This window comes from Aythya ferina (assembly GCF_964211825.1).
Source record: "Aythya ferina genome assembly, chromosome: 5".
NCBI classification, from domain to species: domain Eukaryota; kingdom Metazoa; phylum Chordata; class Aves; order Anseriformes; family Anatidae; genus Aythya; species Aythya ferina.
In genome coordinates, this window is record NC_140301.1 from 40,624,244 (window position 1) to 40,646,608 (window position 22,365).

At 36.5% G+C, this 22,365-nt stretch overlaps 1 protein-coding gene and 1 long non-coding RNA gene across 4 annotated transcripts in view; both read right to left on the minus strand.

Moving 5' to 3' along the window:
* Window positions 1-3,609: 3,609 nt before the first annotated feature.
* Window positions 3,610-20,298, minus strand: LOC311438237. Its single transcript, XR_014694021.1, has 3 exons — window positions 20,203-20,298; window positions 14,835-14,925; window positions 3,610-3,645 (listed from the first exon to the last, which is right to left on the minus strand). It is a non-coding gene; the product is annotated as an uncharacterized lncRNA (long non-coding RNA).
* Window positions 20,290-22,365, minus strand: part of TTC6 (tetratricopeptide repeat domain 6) — a gene marked incomplete at its 5' end in the record, with an annotated part of 76,094 nt that continues 74,018 nt past the window's right edge. For all 3 annotated transcript variants that reach the window (XM_084522405.1, XM_084522404.1, XM_084522407.1), the window contains one exon: window positions 20,290-20,376. In XM_084522405.1, the coding sequence (XP_084378531.1) occupies window positions 20,317-20,376 (60 nt within the window). In that variant the 3' untranslated portion in view covers window positions 20,290-20,316. The remainder of the gene's footprint in view (window positions 20,377-22,365) is intronic.

Sequence of the window (22,365 nt, forward strand, 5' to 3'; positions counted from 1 at the left end):
AAGAGATTTATTTGCCACAAGGCTAGTAGCTGACTGACTGACATGCAGTCAATCACACAGCAGTTGAGAGTAAATCCTAAAAAAATCTCATCCTTTATACCACCTGTATCAAAAGTATTCCATCTTGGACCTATGCTGCAGTTACGAAAATATGCCAAGAGCAATGAAAAACCAGTGCTCAAGGTCTGGTTTTCCACACAGAAAACAAGTACACAGAAAATCCTCTTACAATCCCGACAGCTTTGCAGAACTGCAGATTCTTGGCTTCTTCCAGAAATGTTCTGTTTGGAAACAAATTTACTTCTTTGCCTAATAAATTCGAAAAGAAATGGAAGAGTTAAATGAATGCTGAAGCACTTTTCTGAAGTTCTTTCTTTGCCTGGATACAGCATTTCTTGTAGCTAGTACATTCACTTTACTTCATACACTCCTCAGTATGGTTCTATGTGGGGTAACAGGTATACACTTATTTCTGAGAAACATGGCTTCTGAGAAGTGAACAAAATTTTCTTGAAAGGAAGAACCAAAAATAAAGAGAAGAGTTTCATCAGTGCTACTTTTACTGCCTCTTTTATCTTTTGCTTGGAGTAGAATGTATTCATAGAACCTGGAGAAGACACACAGAAAAAGGATTCACTTGTGTTATTTACATTTAGATATCCTTATGTTGACTTACTCATGTGTTGTTGCTAGCACATAAGCTCTGAGCAGAACAAGAGCCAACAGCGAGCTCTGCAGGGGCAATAAAAAACTTCCCAGGTATCCTTGAAGATGCAAAAGAGATTGCTCACATTGTGAACAAGTTTGACAGCAGAGATAAAACAGTAGCAGGGAACCTGTTGTCTATGCTAATGATATGTCAAAAAGTAGTGTAAAGTTTTCCCTGCAGGTGGCCAGGCATATGAAACATTATAAATTAGCAAAAGAAAGAAGTCTGATTTGAGTCTTCTCTTCATCCCTGTCTTAACATTTCTTGTAGAATTAATTTTCCACAAGGAAAACTGTGGAGACAAAGACAGACTGTCATACCTTAAAGCCCTTTTGACACCTTTCTATAAATCTGCTCTCTATGGAAAAAAATATTCTCTATTACAAACCTGACTAGCTTCTTTATGTCAGTAATATTATGGTATTCTAGCTGATTCCTTAATTAACTGACTTTTAAATCCAGCTTTTAAAGCAAACTAGTCAAGTATGAAGGTATTGGAAGGGCTTTTTCTTCTGAGAGAAAGAGAGAGTGAGAGAGAGTCTAATACTTATACCTTCTTGCAACCCCTGACCAAGCATGCATTTTTAGTATTATTCTCTGTGCATCTCATGGGTTATCTAAAGATGTTACTTTAGGTCAAATTGAAAATAAAACAGCTCTTTTTGAAAAAGTTTAAAATGGTGCTGTGTGGTCTGAAAAAAAAATGACAACTTTTTCCTTTCCCCCTCAGTTTCAGAGCTACTGAGATGTAATTATTGATTGATCTCTTTCTCTGGACTTTAATAAAACTTGGTTCTATTTTGTGCCTGGAAGAATAGCTCTTAGAATAATTTCCAAATGCTTTTCACTCTAAGACATGCTCTGATTAATTACTAGTCCCTTTACATAATTTGCAGGACTGTATTTTTGTTTCATAACAATTCATTTTCTTTAAACAGATGGATGTTAATATATCACACAGCCCTGAAAACTTCTGTTATGGTGGATCTATCTAAATGAAATCCAGCTTCATTTCAGTAACATTTGCTAAGTGGTGTAATGCTTTATTTTTTTTTTGCATTGGGATTATAGATTTATCTTCTTTACATGCTTAGAACTGTTCTGTAACATTTCTACCTAATGTTCAGTTTATGGCTGGGAACACTGAGCTTATGGAATTAGTCTCTTACACATTAACATAAAATATGAGAAATTAAATGCCATAACAAATTTAATTGCTATTTATATAAAAAGCAAGATGGTTATTTAATTTTTATACTTGTAAATACATATTTGCTAAATTAAATACTTCAGTATGCCTCTCTAAGACATGTTGGCTAGAGCCTCAGCCTTCTAAATGAAAAATAGAAATGTTACCTGCATTCTTAGACTGATCCAATAAGTTTAAATCTAAATCTGGGCAATTTCTCTCTAGCTTTAATACAGTTGCCATTGGGGGAAAAAAAAAAAAAAAAAAAAAAAAAAAAAAAAAAAGCCAAATTCTTTGATGTCTTCATTATTTCAAAAGTGGGCAACAAGTGGTGAACATTTTTGTGGACTCTAGGTGGGCAATCCAACAGAGAAATATGCAGGTCACTGCACTGAGGTAACCCAGAAAATATACCTCTGATTTCACCCAGCTATAATAGTCATCTGAGTCCACGTGTCCTCCAACACTCTGCACCTGGGAAGACTTACTCATTCAAGAGCAACTTTAGGCCTGAGTGTATTCTATGAATTTGTGTGGTTTCTAGATCTTCCTATATTTTCCCAGTCCTGGGAATCAGAGGCAGAAATAACCTCAGTTGTTAGGGGGAAGAGGCTACACAGGAGTGTCCTCTTCACCTTCCTGAGTCTGAAGACTGATATTTATCTCCATTACAGGACATGACGGAGGAGCTGAAGAGAAACTATGGTACTGTGCTGCAGCTATCAAGTAGGTGAATTGCCACTGATTCAGGGTAAGAATCAAGAAACAGGGGTGAAAGTCCCCTTTGCCTTCATAAAATGCTTTCCTCAAAATATCAGTGTTTGACTGGAGTCCAGAGCTGAGAGATTTTCTCTGTACCCAGAGCGGTCTAAGTACCTTGTGGACGTGGTTTTGCATATCCTGACATTCAGAGTGATTCTCCGCAGTTGCAGAATCACTCTTCACAGCCCTCTATCCACAGTCAATCTAAAGTCCAGCTAAATATTCCAAGGCTAACAGCAGATAGGAGCCCCTGAAGTCATGGGCAATACCCACTGAGTGACACTAAGTGCTAAAAACAAAGAACAAAAATGGTCTACTCCCCACTGTAAATCGGACCAAGAAAAATAATACAAATACTCATCTGAAATCACTTATTCACATAATTGCTCATTCTTGAAGGCCTCAGAGACTATAGGAACAAGGTACTTGTACATTCAAATCCACCATCTTCCCCTGTCTTCTGTAGTTTGCAGGCTAGAAGCTTTGTGTGCAAAATATGTAAGCAAGCAGAGCTGGACAGCTGGTGAGCTGTCATCCCTGCAGAGAGCTGATGCTCTCCTCATCTCCACACCCAGGATGGGTAGTGCTTGCTGTGACACAGCACAGCTATCAAACAGCATTCATGCAGAGGAAAAGCAGAACAGACGCAGTATATATTACTAAGTGTCCATAACTGAACGGAAAAATATCCAGTTTTGCAGAATAAAACTTATTCAGTGTTGGTGAAGATGCTGTCAAAATTGCACAAGAGTTTCTCTGAGCACTCAGGAAAAAAAAAAAAAAAGAAGAAAAAAAAAGAAAAGGAAAAGAATGTTTACTATCTCACCTCACTTTTTGGAAAATTAGGAGTCTAAACACACACCAAAAAAAAAAAAAAAATGTAATTAAAAAATAAAAATTATGACAGTTCTTACATACCTTTAAGGGTCACCTTAATATCTTAAGGTCAGCTGTGTGAGAGGAGTTACCCAAAGCAAAACACCACCTGTAATAGTTAAAAGTGGGGGTGAGTCACTGTGAATTTCCCAGACATTTCTGCATGGCTAAGTCAGTCACAGACACTGGTCTACCTGGCACTTTGCTGAGTCAGAGCCACTTGTTCTAAAACAAGAAATGTCAGTGGATAACATGCTAACATCTTTATTAATCCAACTGTAGGCCTTGACAGCTTGTGTCCTTCATTTGTCTGTTCTGGTATTTATGCTCCAGTTCTACTTGAAGGCTAGGATAAGCTATCTTAGAGTTACAGGCAATTATATGCTATCCAGTGTCTGAGCACTGGTGTAGCAACAAGAATTTTAGACATCCAAGTGCAAAGTGAGTGCACTTGTCCTGTCTGTAGTATTGTGCTGCATCTCTGGGATGTCTCTGCAATCTCTAGAAAAGAGTTTGTGTTCGTATCATCCTTCCTGTTTATGGCTAATCTACATCTAAAGGAGCAATCATGAAAGTTCATCTCTTCCCATTATATTTATGCATGCAATTTTTACAGTTCCATCCTGTTGGTATATGTCTGCTACAGAAGCAGTCCTTCCAGTCACTTCTGCTTGCAGAAGTCTGCTATGAGAGGAAAACACCAACAACAAATCTATGATAGAAACCAACAGGTTTCTCTGGCTATCTCTGATTACTCTCTTTCCTCTCATGTTCACAGGGCATCTTCCAGAGCATGGAAAACCAGCTGCATTTATTCACAGAAAAACCTCTGCACTTAAATGCCCTGCTAAATCTGAGCCTTGACAAGTGCCCTCAGACTCCCTGTACCTGCCTCCCAAGTGTATATGTTTACATTCAAAAACGCAGATGTCATAAAAGCCAAATATGTCTTGTTCCACTCTCTTAGATGCCTTAGCCTTAGTAATGCTAAAAGCTATTTACAACTCTGTAACCTTTTACCTAAGCCATTGAGGTAGTATTCCCAGAGCCTGTGTCAAGACTTTTCCCTTATTATTCTCAGCCTATTGTATTCTTACTGTTGCTTTCATATTCTTGCCCTTTCAAATCCCAATAGTGGTTTTATGGTAGGTTCTCATCTGCAAGTACCATGGGTACCACTGGCATGGGAATCACCTCTCTCCTTGCCCTCTTCCTTTCATTATATTTTTTAGATTTTTATATTAGACAGATCAAAAGCGTAGTGCACCTTGAAGCAATTAATAGCCATAACAATCCTCAATACATATTAACCAATAATTTATATGCACAGACATATAACAACCAATAAGTGTGGAACACTGGCACTTAATTAGCATAATCCAATCAGCACTAATAACATCATCATTGTAAATAACTGTGAAGGAGTTTGTGTGGGTCCCAATGAAAAATTATATACACTGCATTGGAGATAAGTGTCAAATACTCATCAAAATCATCACCATTGCTGCCTGTTGCACTGGAGAAAGGATACTCATCTGGGACCCTGTCCTTTTGTTCCTAGCTGGACACTAGTAAGAGTTTTCCCTTTCCCTTTTTTCTTTCCCCTCTTTCTCTTCTTTTGCTTTGAATGTCCCCAAAAGTAACATTCACCAGAAGATGTACCAATGGGGGATCTCACTCAAACTTTTTTTTTCAAAGGAACCCTTTATGCAAAGGTCCCTAATGCTACTCCCAGATACTACAAAGGAATAGGCAGTAGGTTTCTTGTTCTTCAGCAGCAGTGATACCTTTGTACACATGCAGATGTGTGTAACTGCATAGGTGTTTATTCATGCTTCCAGACACATTATGCTAAGTGGCAAAAGAAAATCATAATACTTTTATGGAGTCCTCATTTGTTTCACAGTATTGATGTTTCAAGAAATCCTTCTCTGACCTACTTTGCCTTTCCTACCATATCTTTCTCAGTTCCTTTTAACTGTATTTCAACCTTGTAAAGCAGTTGACACCAGATGGCTATGCAAAGCTTTTTTGTCTGCCTTGATACACTTGTGAAAGTGAGTACAATATGCTTTCCTATCATTCCCCACAGCCACATAACCCCCTCTCTGCCCTGAAAAAAATAACCAACTTTACTCAGTCTGCATGTAGTTTCTGTCTTCAAAGTCAGGATTTTGCTGAGGGTTACACAACAAAACACTGAACAAATACTTGCTTAACAGTGACTGAAAAGAGCACATTAAAGCCCAGTATGTCAAATGCAAGTCAAAGTGTGGAGTGATGCCCATGGTCAACCTCTGTTGAATTACTACTCCTAACAATAGAACATTGTTACAATGGAAATTCTCAAGGCTTCTTTACAGTGGGCTTTGTGCTTCAGGCTAGGTAACCTCGACTGTGGATTTAAAACAGAGGCAAGTTACAGCCAATGTCAGACTAAGCATCTCTTAGTCCTTTCTCTCGGTCTGTCACCTGTGCTCAACTGATACCAGAGCACAGAAACATGGATATAAATGGACTCAATATATGAAATGTTTCATCTCGTGATATATTGTACAGTCTTCATTATGAACAAAACTGCTGCAGGTCAACACACATAAGAGACAAAGTTTAAGGCTCAAAACTGGGCTGAAATCACAGTGAGGACTCTGCTGATGTGGAGTCAGTACCAGGAATAATGAGAAGTCCTTAATTTATCAACAATATTTCTGAAAATCATAGGAGCAATCTGTTATATGCACCTGAAAACAGTTATTAATGGCTTCCTACCTACAAGCTTTTTTTTCCTCAAGTGCTCTTTTAAAATATTTTGGATGTGAATGAAGGGGACTCTGATGGCCTAAAAGTCTAGTAATGTCTTCCACTTCAATGCTTTTGCAGTTCTGCTCTCCCAATTGAGAAAGAACATTGCTTCCTCTGCTACTCTAGGAAAAACTAATGCAGTGGTCACAAAAGTGGTACTGTTTGGTTAAATAGTCAAAAAGGAATCAGCTGTCTATAGGGTCTTTCAGAAAATACCAGCTGAAAAACAGAGCAGTGGGTAGGATTTCCACTTGAAAGTTTCCACTTAATTTAGCAGATCCTGAAGTAGCCAGCCATATATGAAGCAAACGTATTATTTATATTTTCTGTGTGGTTTCTTCGGGCAAAAGCAGAGTTCAGACACTTGCTGCACATAAATGAAGTGTGCTTCATTTTAGATGCCTATAGAGGAGAGGCAATTTTAGGTTAGATTTCTGCAAGAACCCTCTCTGTGTGAAATGTCATATTGTAATGCATCCCTTCCTGCCCCCTGCAGCATTTCATAAAGCCTTCTCTGCAGGAAACTGTATGTTTCAGCTGTCATGTTCCAAAACCTCAATGCCTATATATTTTAACTTGATCATGATATACTCATTCTTAACCATTCCTTTCAATAAAGCATGTTTCCTTATTCTCATAGCTAAAAATAAGGTTTCTAAGTATAATGTTTCACAAATGAAAGAAATAACATTATAGCTACGATCATATTATGAAAATCATTGTATCATTTGGTTTCCTAAAGGGATTGAAAACCAAACCCAATATCATAATACAGAAGGCAGTTTCACAGAAAAAAATGCTCCCCAAACTGTTCATAGTACCTTCTGTTGGTTACCAATATAGTAAAACTTGATGCCAAACGCATTGCTATCCAATAACAAAAATTGAGGTATATGTCTATATTAAATTAAACTATAAATTTTGATTCCTTTACCAGATGAATTTCTCTGAATGGTTCCTATAATTAACAATGCCATGATGCAAGTGGCTTTTTTAAAAGCCTTGTCTTTCTCATTCCTGTTCCATAGTCTGAAATCCTACTCATCAGCTTTTCACTATTTCACCTTCATCCCATAAATCAAATATGAGAACCTAAAAAATATTCATCTCACAGATAATGCTCTGAATTGGTCAACGATCCTTGCTTATGCAGAGGTGATGGATTATTGCACTTTTGATTAAACGATGGTCATAGAAAGACACATGTCATGCTACACGTCCTCTGATGGAGCGTGTTGGAAGTGTGAGACTCATTTTAAAGCTAACTTGACATTAAAAATAAAAATGAAACAAACAAACAAACAAACAAAAAACACCCTCTAGCACCTTCAACATTTCAGCATATCTTTTCTAACAATGTTCTTCTCATGAAAATGCATGGATAAAGAGCAGAGATAATCCTTTGCAAGAACTTGGCTTTCAAAAAAAATTATGGTCACATTCTCTTGGCCTTTTTTTTTTTTTTTCTTCCTTTTTTCTTTTTTTAACTTCTTTTTTCTATGTTTTTTTTCCCAGTCTGTGCAATTCACATTTATTTAAAAGAGTGATCTTCTACAAAATAACAGTCTGCATGGAAGTCCACATAGCAGACTGTGGTGCATTTTCACCCACATTTTCAGGTGTTTTAACGTATCTTTGTGAAAATATTTCCCAAATTCACCAAACTCAGAGGACTTCTTTACAGGAGAGTACTATAATTACAATTTACTTGAGAACATCAGTTATTTTTGTTTCATGTGTGGTGAACAGTTTATTACCCATCTTCATTCTTAGCACATTTACTTAATTTGCTGAAGCAAACCAGCCAAGTGTAAAATCAAATTATTTAAGGAAGATTATAGAATAATGAGGTAGTCAGAATTAGTATAATAATCATTGTAATGTGCAGAATATTGCATATTTTGCAATTTATTGCAGAAAATATGCCAATAAGTAAGTAAGTAAACTGACTAAAGTTTTCTAGTGGCAGAAATATACTGCTCTCTCTCACTCTCTCTCTCTGTTTCTTAAGAAACTTTTCTTTTTAAGCCTCATTCAGAGATGGAAAGCTCCAACAATTGATTGCATCAATAGACATTGATTTACAGAAAAAGTTTGAGTGACTACCTCTTGATCCAGGTAAAAATCCACAGCAGTCAACGGAAACAATTCCCACTGCTTTTAGTGTGCTTTTGATCATTACCTGTAGATCTCAATAGATTTAGAGTGTGATCTTGGAGTAACCCTCCAAAGCATCACTAAGCCATCATCATTAGGATTAAGTGTAAAGCTGTTTTGAAACTTTGCTTCAGTGAAATGTTAGATTGAGGTCATTTATTGTACTATATAATGATTTGCTTACCCCATCTGCCTGTTACGTATGAAAATAACTTACTAAAGAATGGGCAGGGACCATATCACAGAAACCAGATTACCTGTGTAAATAACTGTGTGGGACAGTGTCAGTGCAAAGACCATCTCCAAATTGTTCATAGGAGAACAGTGAATAAAATTAAATATGTCAGAGGGTTTAAAACAAAACTCTAATTAAGTTGACCTTGTTAAATTGAATACATGTAAAATAATCCTGGTTTTCTGTTTCAAAAGGAAGCAAAAGAAGCACTCAAGAAAAAAAATCCCACTAATTACATCAAGACAAAATTCCTATTACTGTTGATTCCCCTAGAGGTATCAAGAAAGGTCTCTATCATTGCTTTCAGAAGTGCATTGGGATGTACATGTTAATATTCACTCAGTTCCAATTAGGAGATTTCAATATAGAGAAATTTTCAGTTAGATGTTAAAGTCATACTAAAGTTACTCTTTCCTTCTCCTGGAGCCTGGGAGAAAAGCTATAAGCAAAAGGGTTGTTTTCCACTTGTGGATGCCTTTGTTAGTGGAATTCTTCAGAAAAAAACATCCACTTTCCAAACTTCTCTGTTTTTAGTACTAATCCAAAAACTTGTACATTGTCATGGTTTCAGCTGCACACAACATCCTTCTGTTTTCAGTTAATTGATCCCTGTGACCACATAAACATGACCAGGCTGATTTGCTTTCCATCTTTTTACTACTTATCACTGGGATAATTTTCTTAATTTTGTACAGAAAACTGAAACAAATGTTAAATTTATTTTTTCCTAAAGTGTGCATTAAAGCTTCAGGAAATGTTATTGAATAATTATGTTTTAGTCATGGATTTAATGAATATTCATTACTGTTTCTGATGCCTCTTTGAATACTATATTTAAATTAGAAAGCCTTCTCTCCACAGTACAATACTGATTTTAACCATATCTATTCTGTGCTGTAAAATAATCAGAAATTGCATCATCATTACTAGATAAATCTCACAGACTTCGCTGGGACTTAGTCACAGGATTAAAGCTTTCCTGAGAGGGACAGAATTACTTGTGTGAAAATACTTTGCTCTTTGAGGTTAAGACTTTATTTTCTGATCCCACAGATGAAAAGATCAGTTTGTTACTATATAATCCTAATGTAATGACCCTCACACAGTTTCGTCCCTTGAGAAAATGTTGAGAACCTGAGAAACATCTGACCTGATAAGATTTTTTAAAGACGGAGAATATGTGAGCTGATCCTCTTTATCATTATCCCTTATTGAAAATGATTTATAAATATGAACAGGTTATTACATACACACATTATACCGATTTTATGCATACACACTTATTTTCATACATATTTTTCATATATGTATATATATTTCCATATAGATGTACACAGATCTATTTTCCATGCCCTTCTTTAATTGTCTCATTTGTATAGCTGGAATTTTCTTTTATGTGCTTCACAGACCTTAACTACTGAGCAATTTCTCTCTTTTTCTTCTCAATACTGAAAGAAAAGCCTATGCTGAAATAGGTAGAACAGTACCTTCAACATCAACTCCTTTGATTTCAGGTTCCTGGTCTCCTCAACCCTGTTTGTTTTTTTTTTTTTTTTTTTTTTTTTTGCAGCAGGCAAAGCACACAAGGATACCCTGTGTTTCCTCATGCTCTATAGAAAATAAATCAAAAAATGAGGACTAGATGCAGCAACATAGAAACTATGTAAGTCTATCAGAAGCACCATTCTTGCCACATGGCACAAAGCAATTAGGCGATGAGGGATGGTAAGAGCCAACAGTGATTTTTAATAACATGCTCTGATTCATTGGGCTACAGAAGATGTAGCCCAATAAAAAAGCCTGGACAGTCAATAAGTAGAGCTAGACAGAGTACCACACAAAGCTAATTTCTAAATAGAATTTTAAGTAATCACTGTTTATCATTTTGCCAGCCATGGACTCTAATGTCTTTGGGGCCTGTCTGGAACAACCAGAAGGATCAATCAACAACCATTCATTAAAAATTATCTTCCTTCTTTTTATAAATAAAATTTACACAGATGATTCACAAGTCACAAAAAAACAGTAAATATCAGAAATTAGGTGCTGTCTTTGCTCATTCCAGATCTTCCCAAATAGTGGTATTGCTCTTTCTTGTCCTCATCTGCTTCGGGTTTGTTTGTTTGTTGGTTTGAGGGCTATACACTCAGTATTTGACCTCCCAACTACTGCTTGACTAAACAAATCAGAAATCTCTACTGGCAGGAAACTTGAATCCATTAAAATATGCATCAGTTCAACCCTTAAGTCAACAAATAGGTTTCCTGTGATTTCAGAAAGAGTTTGGTTAGTCCACCATGTTGCTGTCATTATGTGGCACTTCCTCTGTACACTTGCACTCACAAAGTAGTTAAACACTACCTTTGCTCATCAGGTGTTCATGCACATTACAAATCTGCATACATACTACTGAAATAATTCATTGATTCATTTTTCCAAGCTAGCAGCAAACATGAAACAAAGAGAAATTAAATTACATATTTCTGTTGACTGTAACATATAGAAGAGATGTCTAACTGAAAATTCTTTGTGGAAGACACAGAAGTCTCCAAGAAAATACATAAAAACACCCATTCAATAATAACCAATTCAACAAAACTTTACTGTGCTCCCAATTATGTAATTCATTGGACTGGGAAAATAAAAGATCATAAATGTTACCCAGAAGTGTAATTCAGATGTACACAGATGTTTCCACTAAAACTCCTCCTTAGTCCAGTGCCAGGAATTAGACTGGTGCAGAAAAATTAAAGTGATATAAGTGATTAAAGTATATAAGTAGAACATCCCTTCTGAAAGAAGAAGCAGGATCACCCCAGTGAAACTGTTGCAACATCATCTATACTGAGACATAACAACATAATACATCAACTTTCTGTTTTTTTTTGTTTGTTTGTTTGTTTGTTTGTTTTGTTTTTGTTTTTGTTTTTTGTTTTGTTTTGTTTTGTTTTGTTGTTTGTTTGTTTTGTTTTTTCCTATGCTTGGGAATAAAATAAATAAATAAAAAACACTTGAAATTGCTAATGTTATTCAAAGTGGGTGCAGGACTTCTTGCATAAAAACATTCCTATTTTCTTGCATAAAAATAAATATCTTTCTGTGCAGAAAAAAAATAGTTATTTACCTTAAAAGAAATATTGGTGAGCTACTGTGATAAATTTCTCCGTATGATACACATCTGTAGTACAATGAACATGAAAGCACCAAACTACTGACATTGAACTTTAGATCAAAGTATGGATGACCTGTTCCCTCAGAGATTATTTTTATCAAAGATAACACAGAACTTCAGAAAGCCTTGCAGAACATATGAGAACAGATGCATTTTATAGTGAACCAGGAACAGTTTATACATCAGAAAGCACACTAAAAATGATTACTATTTAAGGGAGAAAAAGGAACACAGGGAAGAGGAAATCCTTCTTTCTTTCCCCAATTAAAAGCATTTGTTAGTGTAACTGTATGTGGAAAAAAAAAAATAAAAGTCCTTTAGTCTCAATAGGAAATCATGACACTTTAAAACAGGTCCAGTGGAATTAAGCAAAATACACATTCTACAAATAAACAAATTCAAAGGTATGTCAGAGAGGTTGTTTTCCTTCTCTCTCAGGTTATTTTGCAGCCAGGCTGAGGAATAGGGGATTACCATTTCTTAAAGCACTTGAGAGCTAAGAGGAAATGAAAGCACTCTAAAACAGTTATAAAGTAATAGTAAAAGGAAATAGAGGAAACCCAGTTAACTGCATCCAAGAATAATGACAGTGATATTGGTAGTTTGCTGTATCCATTTCAGATTTCAGTATTTTGTTATTACTGCTCCCCAAAATACATCATTTGAACAGAAATTCTGTAGCCAGAGGACATTAAAAATTGTCTACACTGCTCATGTAGTTTTCTCCACAGTTGTTTATCTTCAAAATTATTCACCATTTTAGAATTTGATCTTGTCAGATAAAAGAGCCAAACACTAGAGTCAACTGTTCTTCAGAAACCCCAAGACACTCAGAATTTGCAATATTTCTTCTGAAGTCATGAGGCAGCATCAAGGGGTCCTGCACTTTTTCAGGAGAGTGACGGTACCCCTTGAGACTCTTTACAATCACCAAAGATTTTACTGCAGCTTTTGCAAGAGTAAATATGCAATAAACCAATGCTTTGTCCAATTTTCCTCTCTGCAAATTATTTCTCTTTAGTCTTTTTAGATGTTTCAGTCCTTGTTCTAAGATGTTCTGTAACACAACAGCTGTGTCCCTCAGAAGAAGAAACATCAGTACATGGGTAAGTAGCACATTTGTCTCATGTAAGAGACATTGACATTCCATTTAATGGAAGACTCAATGCAAAAAGGAAATGTTTTTATTTTAAGCAATATAGTCTCACTTGATATTCAGACACTCTGAATTCTTCAGCAAGTCATTAGCACAAATCTGTATACAGCTCAGGTAGAGTAGCTACAAGGATGTGTTGAAAAGGAAAGTAACTATGTAAGTAGGCTGATGAGGTGCTTGGTATCACTTCGCTTCTGTTGGCAAGTACAAGCACAGCCCATCTCTAAGTACACTTGTGCCTAGAGTGTGCATTTTTCTAAGTAGGTTACATGTTAAATGGTACAGGTATGCTACAGATTTCCAGTACCCATTGTATGCTATGTTTGTACTTTCTTTCCTGTGTCACAGTAACCTGACAAAAAGCTGAGCAAGTGGATCTCATTTTACTGCATGTGAAAGGCCTATCAGAAGTACTTCTGACTGCTTAATTTATTCCCCATGAAGATGTGGAAGGAACTCAGTAGTATTTTTTTATTCATGGCATCTATCTTATTTTCTTCTTGTAAGCTGCATATGAAAAGGGAAAGAAAGGGTTTCTGTTCTAGACTGGGTAGGTAGAATAGGAGATTAATAGGTTTCAGCTACTGGAAGATACAATGTTTTGCAAATTAATTTAAAAATTGATGTCCTTTTCTGAAGATATTAGTGTCTTAAGGGGTAAATGTTATCCCACATATAAAGGAATCAATAGTGGATTGTTCCAAAATTAAATTTATTTCGTCAAAAAACAAAACAAAAAAATAAAAAGAGAAATATCCAGTTTTGGACAAGCCAAATATATTTTTCCTCATCTTTTTCTTATGGCCATTATATAAAAACATTTATTTTCCTCCAGTTCCAGCCTTCATGGAGACCAACAAAAAAAGCAACATCAATTAGAAAAATTCAGAAAATGCTAATGTGGGAAGGGGGAGTTCTAGTAAATAAACTACAAGAGTGAGGGGTGAGAGATTCAAGTTCACTTTCAGATCAGCTACAGACATCCTGAATAGCTTTGGACAGCTCAAGTGGATTGACATTTTTGAATTTGGCTGCCCATAGTTGTGCATTACATTCACAGTTCCATCAGAGTTAATACTTCTGCATGTCATTGCATGGTCATTGCATTTTGACACCTCAAATACACAATTAAAAGTCTAAAGTTTAAGTACCTCCACTTGAAAAATAACTCTTTAATCTTAGTGTCTGAGCTTTCATGCTGATCATGTAGTAGACAATAAAAGATCTGTTGTGTTGGCTGAGAAACTGATGGATTAGTGATGATAATGATAGCAATGATGACAAAAAGATGAAAACCCTAAAATAATGTACAAAACATCAGTGTTATGGCAAACATCATGCTGAGGCCCTGAGGAAAGATCATCCCATTTGACACAGCATTAATGTGGCCATTAGAATGGTAATTTAAATTGTTTGCAATACAATATCTTCTGCTAAGAGTATTTCAATGTGGAAAAAATACACCAACAAACAGAATATTGTTAGATGAACAACTTCCACTTAGTCATATTTGGAAAGAAGCAAAAAAGATGTACATACATGCATGTATGCAGAAATCCACATGTACACAAAAAAACGAGGCTAAACACTAACCCCAGAATTGCCTAAAATTTTCTAACTTCTGCAGGACCTATGTTGCATACTGATGCCCTTACACCACACCCAAATTCTTACATACCAGAGCATGCCCCATAGAAAATGACATAGTTGAGGAAACACTTAAAGAGTCTTTTTTTCTCATGTTGCCATTGTCTATGAAGCACTTTGTGGCCTCACCTGGGTTGTTCAGAAGGTGCATTAGCCATGTCCAGTGAATATACAGCAAGGGTTGAACAGTCCATGTTTCATGGCTATTGTGATGGTGGACCTTTAGGGCATAACAAAAGAGAATCATAAGCACCACAAAAGATCTGTAAATAAATTTCAGAGTGATTCCTCGTGGTATCACCATGAGGAAAAAGAGCTATTTCAGGTTTTCCTGTGTCATTTCAACTTACTGATGAAGCCTGAAGTTTAAGCAACATTGCTAATTATAGTGAAGGTCACAAACTGAAGTGATCTTTTCAGTAGGAGCAGCAAGATACAAGATGGAAAACAATGTAATGATAAAATTAAGTATAATTTATTTCTTTAATATCTGGGTATGATTTTGGAAAGAAAAATCATACATACAAGATAAAATGTCCACCTTACTGACAGACTCCTATGCACCAGTTTCTCCTATTTCAATATTATTTGCTATAATTACATTTATTGTGCCTGTTTCTCCATCCTGACCACTTGCCTGCTTACACAGTGCTGGACACTGTACTAAAATAATTACAGGCAGCTCCAGCCCTGATCTAAGTAGGTAAGAGATACAAGTGGAGCTCAGTCTGATGAAAACAAATGTTATGCTTGACAAAATCACTCTATTATCAAAGACAGTATGAGCTAATATAGGAGCAGATATAGCCCAGGTATGCTCTAAAGCTGAGATGAAGAGATTGTACAGGAAAGAAGGGTTAGAATAAACTACCAGTCCACACAAGGCATGGACAGTCCCAATTGAACTGATTATTTTTTTTTCATTATTTTTTCGTAAGTGGGTTCACTGCAGATGCTTCTTCTCACTAAAATCTCCAGGAGTCCTCTACCTGAAGGAATTTTTGCCCACAAAAGTAATTTGGGGAGAGTTCCAGAGATTAAAGATGCCAAATTGTACACATAATAGATAATTTTATTTGTTTGTTTGTTTAGTTCATTGTGGGTTTTTGTTTTTGTTTGTTTGTTTGTTTACCAACTAGTCCAAGAATGCAACTCCTCATACATTTTCTGTGTTTTGACAAAAAATGTTGATATCAATCATGCCCTTACTCAGACATATGGCATCAGTAAGAAAAATACGGATAATGAACATTGTAATTCAAATAGATATCATACAGATTTGTAATGCTGACTAGATTTAAACAAACAAACAAACAAACAAAACAAACAAACAAAAAAGATGGTTAGAAGAAAGGTTTAGAAATACATACGCTGTATAAATAATCAGGGAACTGTCTCCTGCCTTCTTCTACCAGGACATCGCACCCAGGAGATACTGGAAATCACAGAGATGTTCTGTCCTGGAAAATTTCATTTGTAAAATAACACTGTAATATAGGTGTGCTGCCACCTATGATTTAGAGAAACTCTGAAGCCATTCCCAAATTACAGTGGAGACTGAACCACCGTAGTACTATCAGCAATCATGAACACACATGGGGACCTAACCTACCTTTGTATGTTTGACCTCTTTTGGTTTTCCAAGCAGAATTCTGGCTAAGCAGAGCTGACCTAACCAGAAAACTTTAATGAAATTATACCTTTTAAATCAAAATATCTCTCTTTCTCCATTAACAGAAATCGTGGATCTTCAAGCAATGACCCACCAATACTGCTACCTGCAGAAAATAAACTGCTTGATTAGTTTCTGGTTTGAAAAGGCAGCCACTGGGTCATGCTGTCAGTGTAGCAGGTAACAGAGATGCTCTGCTTGCAGGCATCAATGTTTGTATATAACAAAAAACAGAAGAAATCAAAGCTATGCAAAATTCCATTTCTACTGTCATGAAGTTACTAACAGATTTAAGAAAAAAGCAACCAACCAACCAACCAAACAAAAACACTGACATGAATAGAACAGCACAGATTTGCACCAGAAAGAGATTCCAGTGCTTGCTTAGAGACCCTGAGTTACACAGAACACAAGACAGAATTTGTCTTTACATCTGTCTTTCTGCAATACACTGCTAATGCACTCAGATTTGCTCCAGCTATTGCTCAGCTTTCTTCCTTCACCTGTATTTACTGGCACATCTGTATATGCACTTTGAGTCCCTGCATTTTTTGAAATCTTTTATTCTTCAATCTTTTTAAAATCTGTCTGTTTAGTCTTGGCCTCCCTGGCTATCATTTCCAAATACCACTTCTTCAGCCTGTATCTACTTGAAAGGCATTCTTTCTGATGCCTTTTCCAGCTTCTCCACTGTGAACTCTAATTTCTTTTTCAGATCAGTACAACTTCAATGTTTATTTCTCAAACAGGCATACTACAGAGTGCTGCTAATATATCTACAGCCTCCTTTTGCTTCCATTTCTCCTTTGAAAACACTGCAGTTCTGGCAGGCTGTGTAGATAATATTTTTTCCTTTCCCTAGACCAGGGTTCCGTTGTCCCCATTCCCAGAGTAATTTAGAGATCCCACACACTGGCTGAGCACTCCTTCATAGATAACAGCTTTCCCTCTTCCTAACCATACTTTGGAGTCCAGCAATAGAAACGTGTGCTGCTCTTATTTCTTGTAGCCAAATTCTTAATGTTCCTTTCCAAATGTTGAGAAACATTAATAAGGATATAAGCACAGACTTATCAGAGCTGAATCTGGGTCTCTGGTGTCCTTTATTTCTTAAGAGTCTCATCTTCAAGCAGTTACTATAATTAATAATTTGCCCAAAATTCTATTGAAGTGTTTTTGGTTTTGTTATTGTTGTTTGTTTTTAATGACTATATTCTTCTCCATTCATTTAGACAATAAATTCGTGTTTATGTGTACCAGGCTGGTTGGCATCGCACAGAGATATGCAAAAACGTTAAGGAAGGCAAATGTCTCTTGTGGTGAATGAAGCTGAACTCAACCAAGCGAGTAAATAGAGAACAAGCCTGATTCAAATGTGATCTGCAAAAACTCCTCTCCTCCCTTTGACTGTGGTAAGATCCTATGTAGATTAAGCTTCTTATGGCAAATTAGGATATAACCATAGTTCCTATTTCCTGGAGATATTCATAGTCAGATTATGTATAATTGCCTTTTTAATATATATTTTTTCTGTACAAGTCAGCTCTGCTTGTCCTTTGATCTTTTTCTGTAATAGGTCCACAGGCTTCTACTGTATCCACAAACCTCTTCATTGCTGAGCAACACAGGTGGTACTGCCTGTGTTGGTCTATGGTAGGATGTTTCAGTATTTACACCTCAGACTTTCCATTTTTAATCCTTTTAACTATTATTCACCATTAAATCATCAGCTACTGTGAAATCTAGTTCTACTTTAGCATAACTGCCTTCCAGGTACTGCTATTTCACTGTGCTTCCCAATACTTTTCAGTGAGTACGTTTTCCAAGAAGTATGCACCTCCATTTGCCACATCTATTTCTGTACAAGCCTTCACATAATTGCTCTCACTTGAAAAGCATTTTTACATTAGGCATATCTATGAATATAATTAACCCTTAAAGGAAAAGACAAATGAGCATGTCTACAAATGAGCATGTAGGAACATGTCAACCTAGTTCCTAGGTCCGCAACTTAGATTTGAGTAGCCCAGGATGCATGCAAGGCATAGCACAGGCATAGTGGAAGGAGGAGACATGAAATACATGTGTCTCATCTCCACAATAATTAAAAAGAGTTAATTAATTAAAATTAACTCTCTGACTAGAAGGTAGTTTTTTCAGTGTTTACTGAGGAAGCACTAGATTACGCTGCAGAGCCTTAATGCAGTTCTAGCTTGTGGCCCTAAGGAAACAGAGGAGACATTTGCACTTAGTGAACAACCTTCTATGCTGAAATATTTGTTATCAACTGCTTTTTCTGAGTCTTGCTGGGTTTCACAGGAAAAGATAATTTACAGTGGTATGAATGGTACAAATTTTTACATTGTGGTTTCACATTCTATGAGGAAATGCAGTAGAACAGAACCACCAGAGGCTGTAAACAACTGTAAAAAACAGTTGGGATGTCACTATAAAGACAAAATAGGTAAAGTAACTGAAATGATATGCCCTGGAGGCCATGTCCTTATGGCAAGATGCACAGGTCAGTCTCACTAAGCTCAGTGTCATCACCCACTAGACTGATCCAAAAGACAGGAAAGATGCCGCTAAGTAGGAAATGTTTCAAACTGGCAAACCAAGAGCAAAAACGTGCAAAGATGGTGAATAGACTCAGAAGGCAAAACTTGCAAATGTTCATTTAAACAGGCCTGGATGAAGAAAGGTGCATCAGTAAACAGCTAGAGGACAAAGACTTATCTCTTCTTGGCTGTGAACTCATGTTTTGGGGGAGGTCAGCACATCGGTGTGAGAGCAGAGACAAACACTACCATTCATTGCTGGTTAAAGTCACAGACTGGCTGAAAGCATTTGATACAAATGTATACACAGGTGGTTACCTCAAAGTGCTTCACATGCTAAGATTACCTGATAGCTTATCTCCCAATAAAGTATTAGTTTTTCCCTATTCTGAGCTGGGTTTATTTACTGACTTTTGAAATACCTATTTATTTTTTTTCCATCAATTTCTTTTTCCTCAGCCAAAACTACCTGTGGTCTAGTTACATCTATTGAAGGCCCAATTGATTTGCTACTTTACTATGTCAAATATGTTCCATTAAAAGATTTCTGTGTGTTACGTTTTAATAATGACAGTTCCAGTGAGTAGCTGCCAAAACAACTTCAGCAGTTTAAACAATTAAGAACACAAGTAAAGGCAATTCTATTGCATTACTCCTCACGCTACTCTGGGCAGCTAATCACCAATAAAAAGTGGTCCTTCACAGTACAGTTCAGGTCTCTGTTTTAGAAATGCAGATAAAATGGAAAAAGTGTGTTAATCTTGTATGGTACTGAGCCAGTCCAGGAGCTCCATGGCAACCCTTTTCCTAGGTCCTGTGCAGGGAAAAACGACCTGTTTAGCATGAGCCTTTATGAAGGATCAAGTTAATCTCTAGCTGTCTGCAATGCACAGGAGCCAAAATTCTGGGTTCCATACTTTCCAAAAGCAGCAGCTCTAAATATGCCGTTGGACTAGTCCATTGTTGCTTATATGTTTGTTTGTTTATTGAACATTTATGGCCTGTGTTATAGAGGAGGTTATGTTAATTGATATCATTGCCAGTTCTGGTGTTATAATTGAAAATTCTGTTATATGCTAAACCAGCTTAGAAAAGAGAGTTACTGGCTTCCCAAGAAGGATAACTAATGGCATAAAACCAGCTAAAAGACAGGCTGCTTTGCACTGGGAGTTGTTTTAGTTATACTGATGGCAAAGAATCAAGAATCAGAAGAGACATATATAGAAACAATTATTCGGTTGATACCAAGTAAATCTGCTGCACTTACCTCTGTGGAACACAAAATATCTTCCTGGAGAACTTAACATATTTAATGTGAAACTACCATAATTCTCATGTTGTACACGATTCTCTGCAGCATGCTTGTGGAACAGGATGGCTTTCAAATTCTTGGGTAATTCCTTGTCTGTGTGCTGTTAATGACTCCACACTTCTTTCTCTCCTGCCAAAAGATAATTATATTAACTTTTACTTATATATTAACTTATTATCCATGTTAGTTCAATATCCTATAATGATTCTGCCCAAAGCCAGGATAATCTGCAAAAGTTTTAAACCTGAAGTGTAACAATGGATATAAGTTGGCCATCTCCATCTGTCTGCCTTAATCTCCCAGTTGAATTGGAGACAGATACACATCATTAGTCTCCCTTTATAGCTCATAATCATTCAGGATTGGGCAAATAAAACCATCTCCAAACTTGATCATAAAAAATATCCAGTGAGTTCTGATCCTGTGAGGACACCTAGTGAGCAATTCCATACAGAAACAAAAGAGTAACTTCTTAGAGCACATGATACAAGCACACATTCCCAGCAAATCTTTTTTTTTTTTTTTTTTTTTTTTTTTTTGCAGACAGGTATTATAATTACTGTTTGTATTACAGCAGCTTCTAAAGCCAGGCAGTAGTTGCAAAAGGCTCCCTCTATTCTATCCCTGCTTTTCTATAATCATACAGAAAAAAAAAAAAAAAAAGCTATGTCCTGAAGGCTTACAGATAAAGGAAAAAGAACTCACACACTTTCATAGGTACTTATACTGCCTCTAATAACATAGCTTCACCATTTTAATTATTTATCCAGTTCCTGTGACTGTCATGGGGTCATGACTGCTGGCTCCTGCTGGAGTGGGAGCCTTCTGTGGGGGCTCTCTGTGGTGTCTAGGGCTCTCCATCCCAAAGAACACTACTCTGCACTCTCCTTGGCTGTGGGCAGGTGCATTGGGCACTGGGGGCTCTGTATGCAGACACCATGGACCAGCAGGAAAAAAACAAAACAAACAAACAAAACAAAAACACATGAGATGTCAGGGAAGGGAAAAGAGTTGCCACATGCATTTCACACAGCCTGCACAGGACTTGGCAGTCTGTGTTTACAATGGGAAAGAAAATGCAAGTGAGACCTACAGCTCAATCCAGAAACCCTCTGGATCCTGTTAAAAACAAGGCATGGTACAAAGAAAGGTTTCTCTCCCTTGTTTTCTGTTTTCTGCTTGTTTGCTTGTTTCCAGGAAGAGTGATTCTCCAGGTCACTGCCATGCTGTAATTTACTCAGAGTATTTGAATGTGCTTGCAACCACTGCTCTGTTTAGTAGATTGAAAAAGAAGTGAAAAAGACTGGGGATGGGGGAAGGAGGGGAACCACTCTCAAAGCTTGCACATGTTTTATAAATCATTCAAATTTTTTGATTCTCTCTGGCTAAAATACATTCAAACTTTGTGTGAGAATAGAAATTAAGAAATGATCGGCTACAGAAAACCTTAACTACAAAATATGCCATAACAATTCTGTGAAATTTTAAAGGAAGGAAGCCCACATTTCAAGGGAAGCCTATTACATTGTATCTACTTACAACACCTGAAAACTTGAAAGATTTGGAAGAATACTGCATTCAGCTTCCAAAGACAAAATTTCCTATTGTACAGCACACAAATAACACATTTACTGAATTGCACAAAAAACTGTAATTTTTATTTCTGAAATCACTTTCAGAATCACTGCCAAGATTCTTTTTGTTCTCTGTAAAGGTAGAGACTCTTACATGGAAAGGCTGGAAATAAGAAACTGTAAGACTATGAATCGGTAATGTTCCAGGCACTGTTTATGGCAATGTATTATATATATATTATATATATATTAATACTAAGGCCTCCAATTTCCACCTAATTAGTGCACTAGTGGATTTCCCAAAATCCTCACTAATATAGAAGAAGCTGCCAGGTAATACAACAAGCTTATTGAAAAACAGAAATTAGCTTCAGAAAGAATTTTTGCTACATCTCGTGTCATAAGCATAAGGAATCAACCCCCCACTCAAAAAAAAATAAAAAATAAAATAAAATAAAAACAAAACCCACCAATAACAACAAACAACATAAACCCTGAAAATTCAGTGAAAGGAAGAGTAGAAGAGTAGACAAATGCTTTGGTA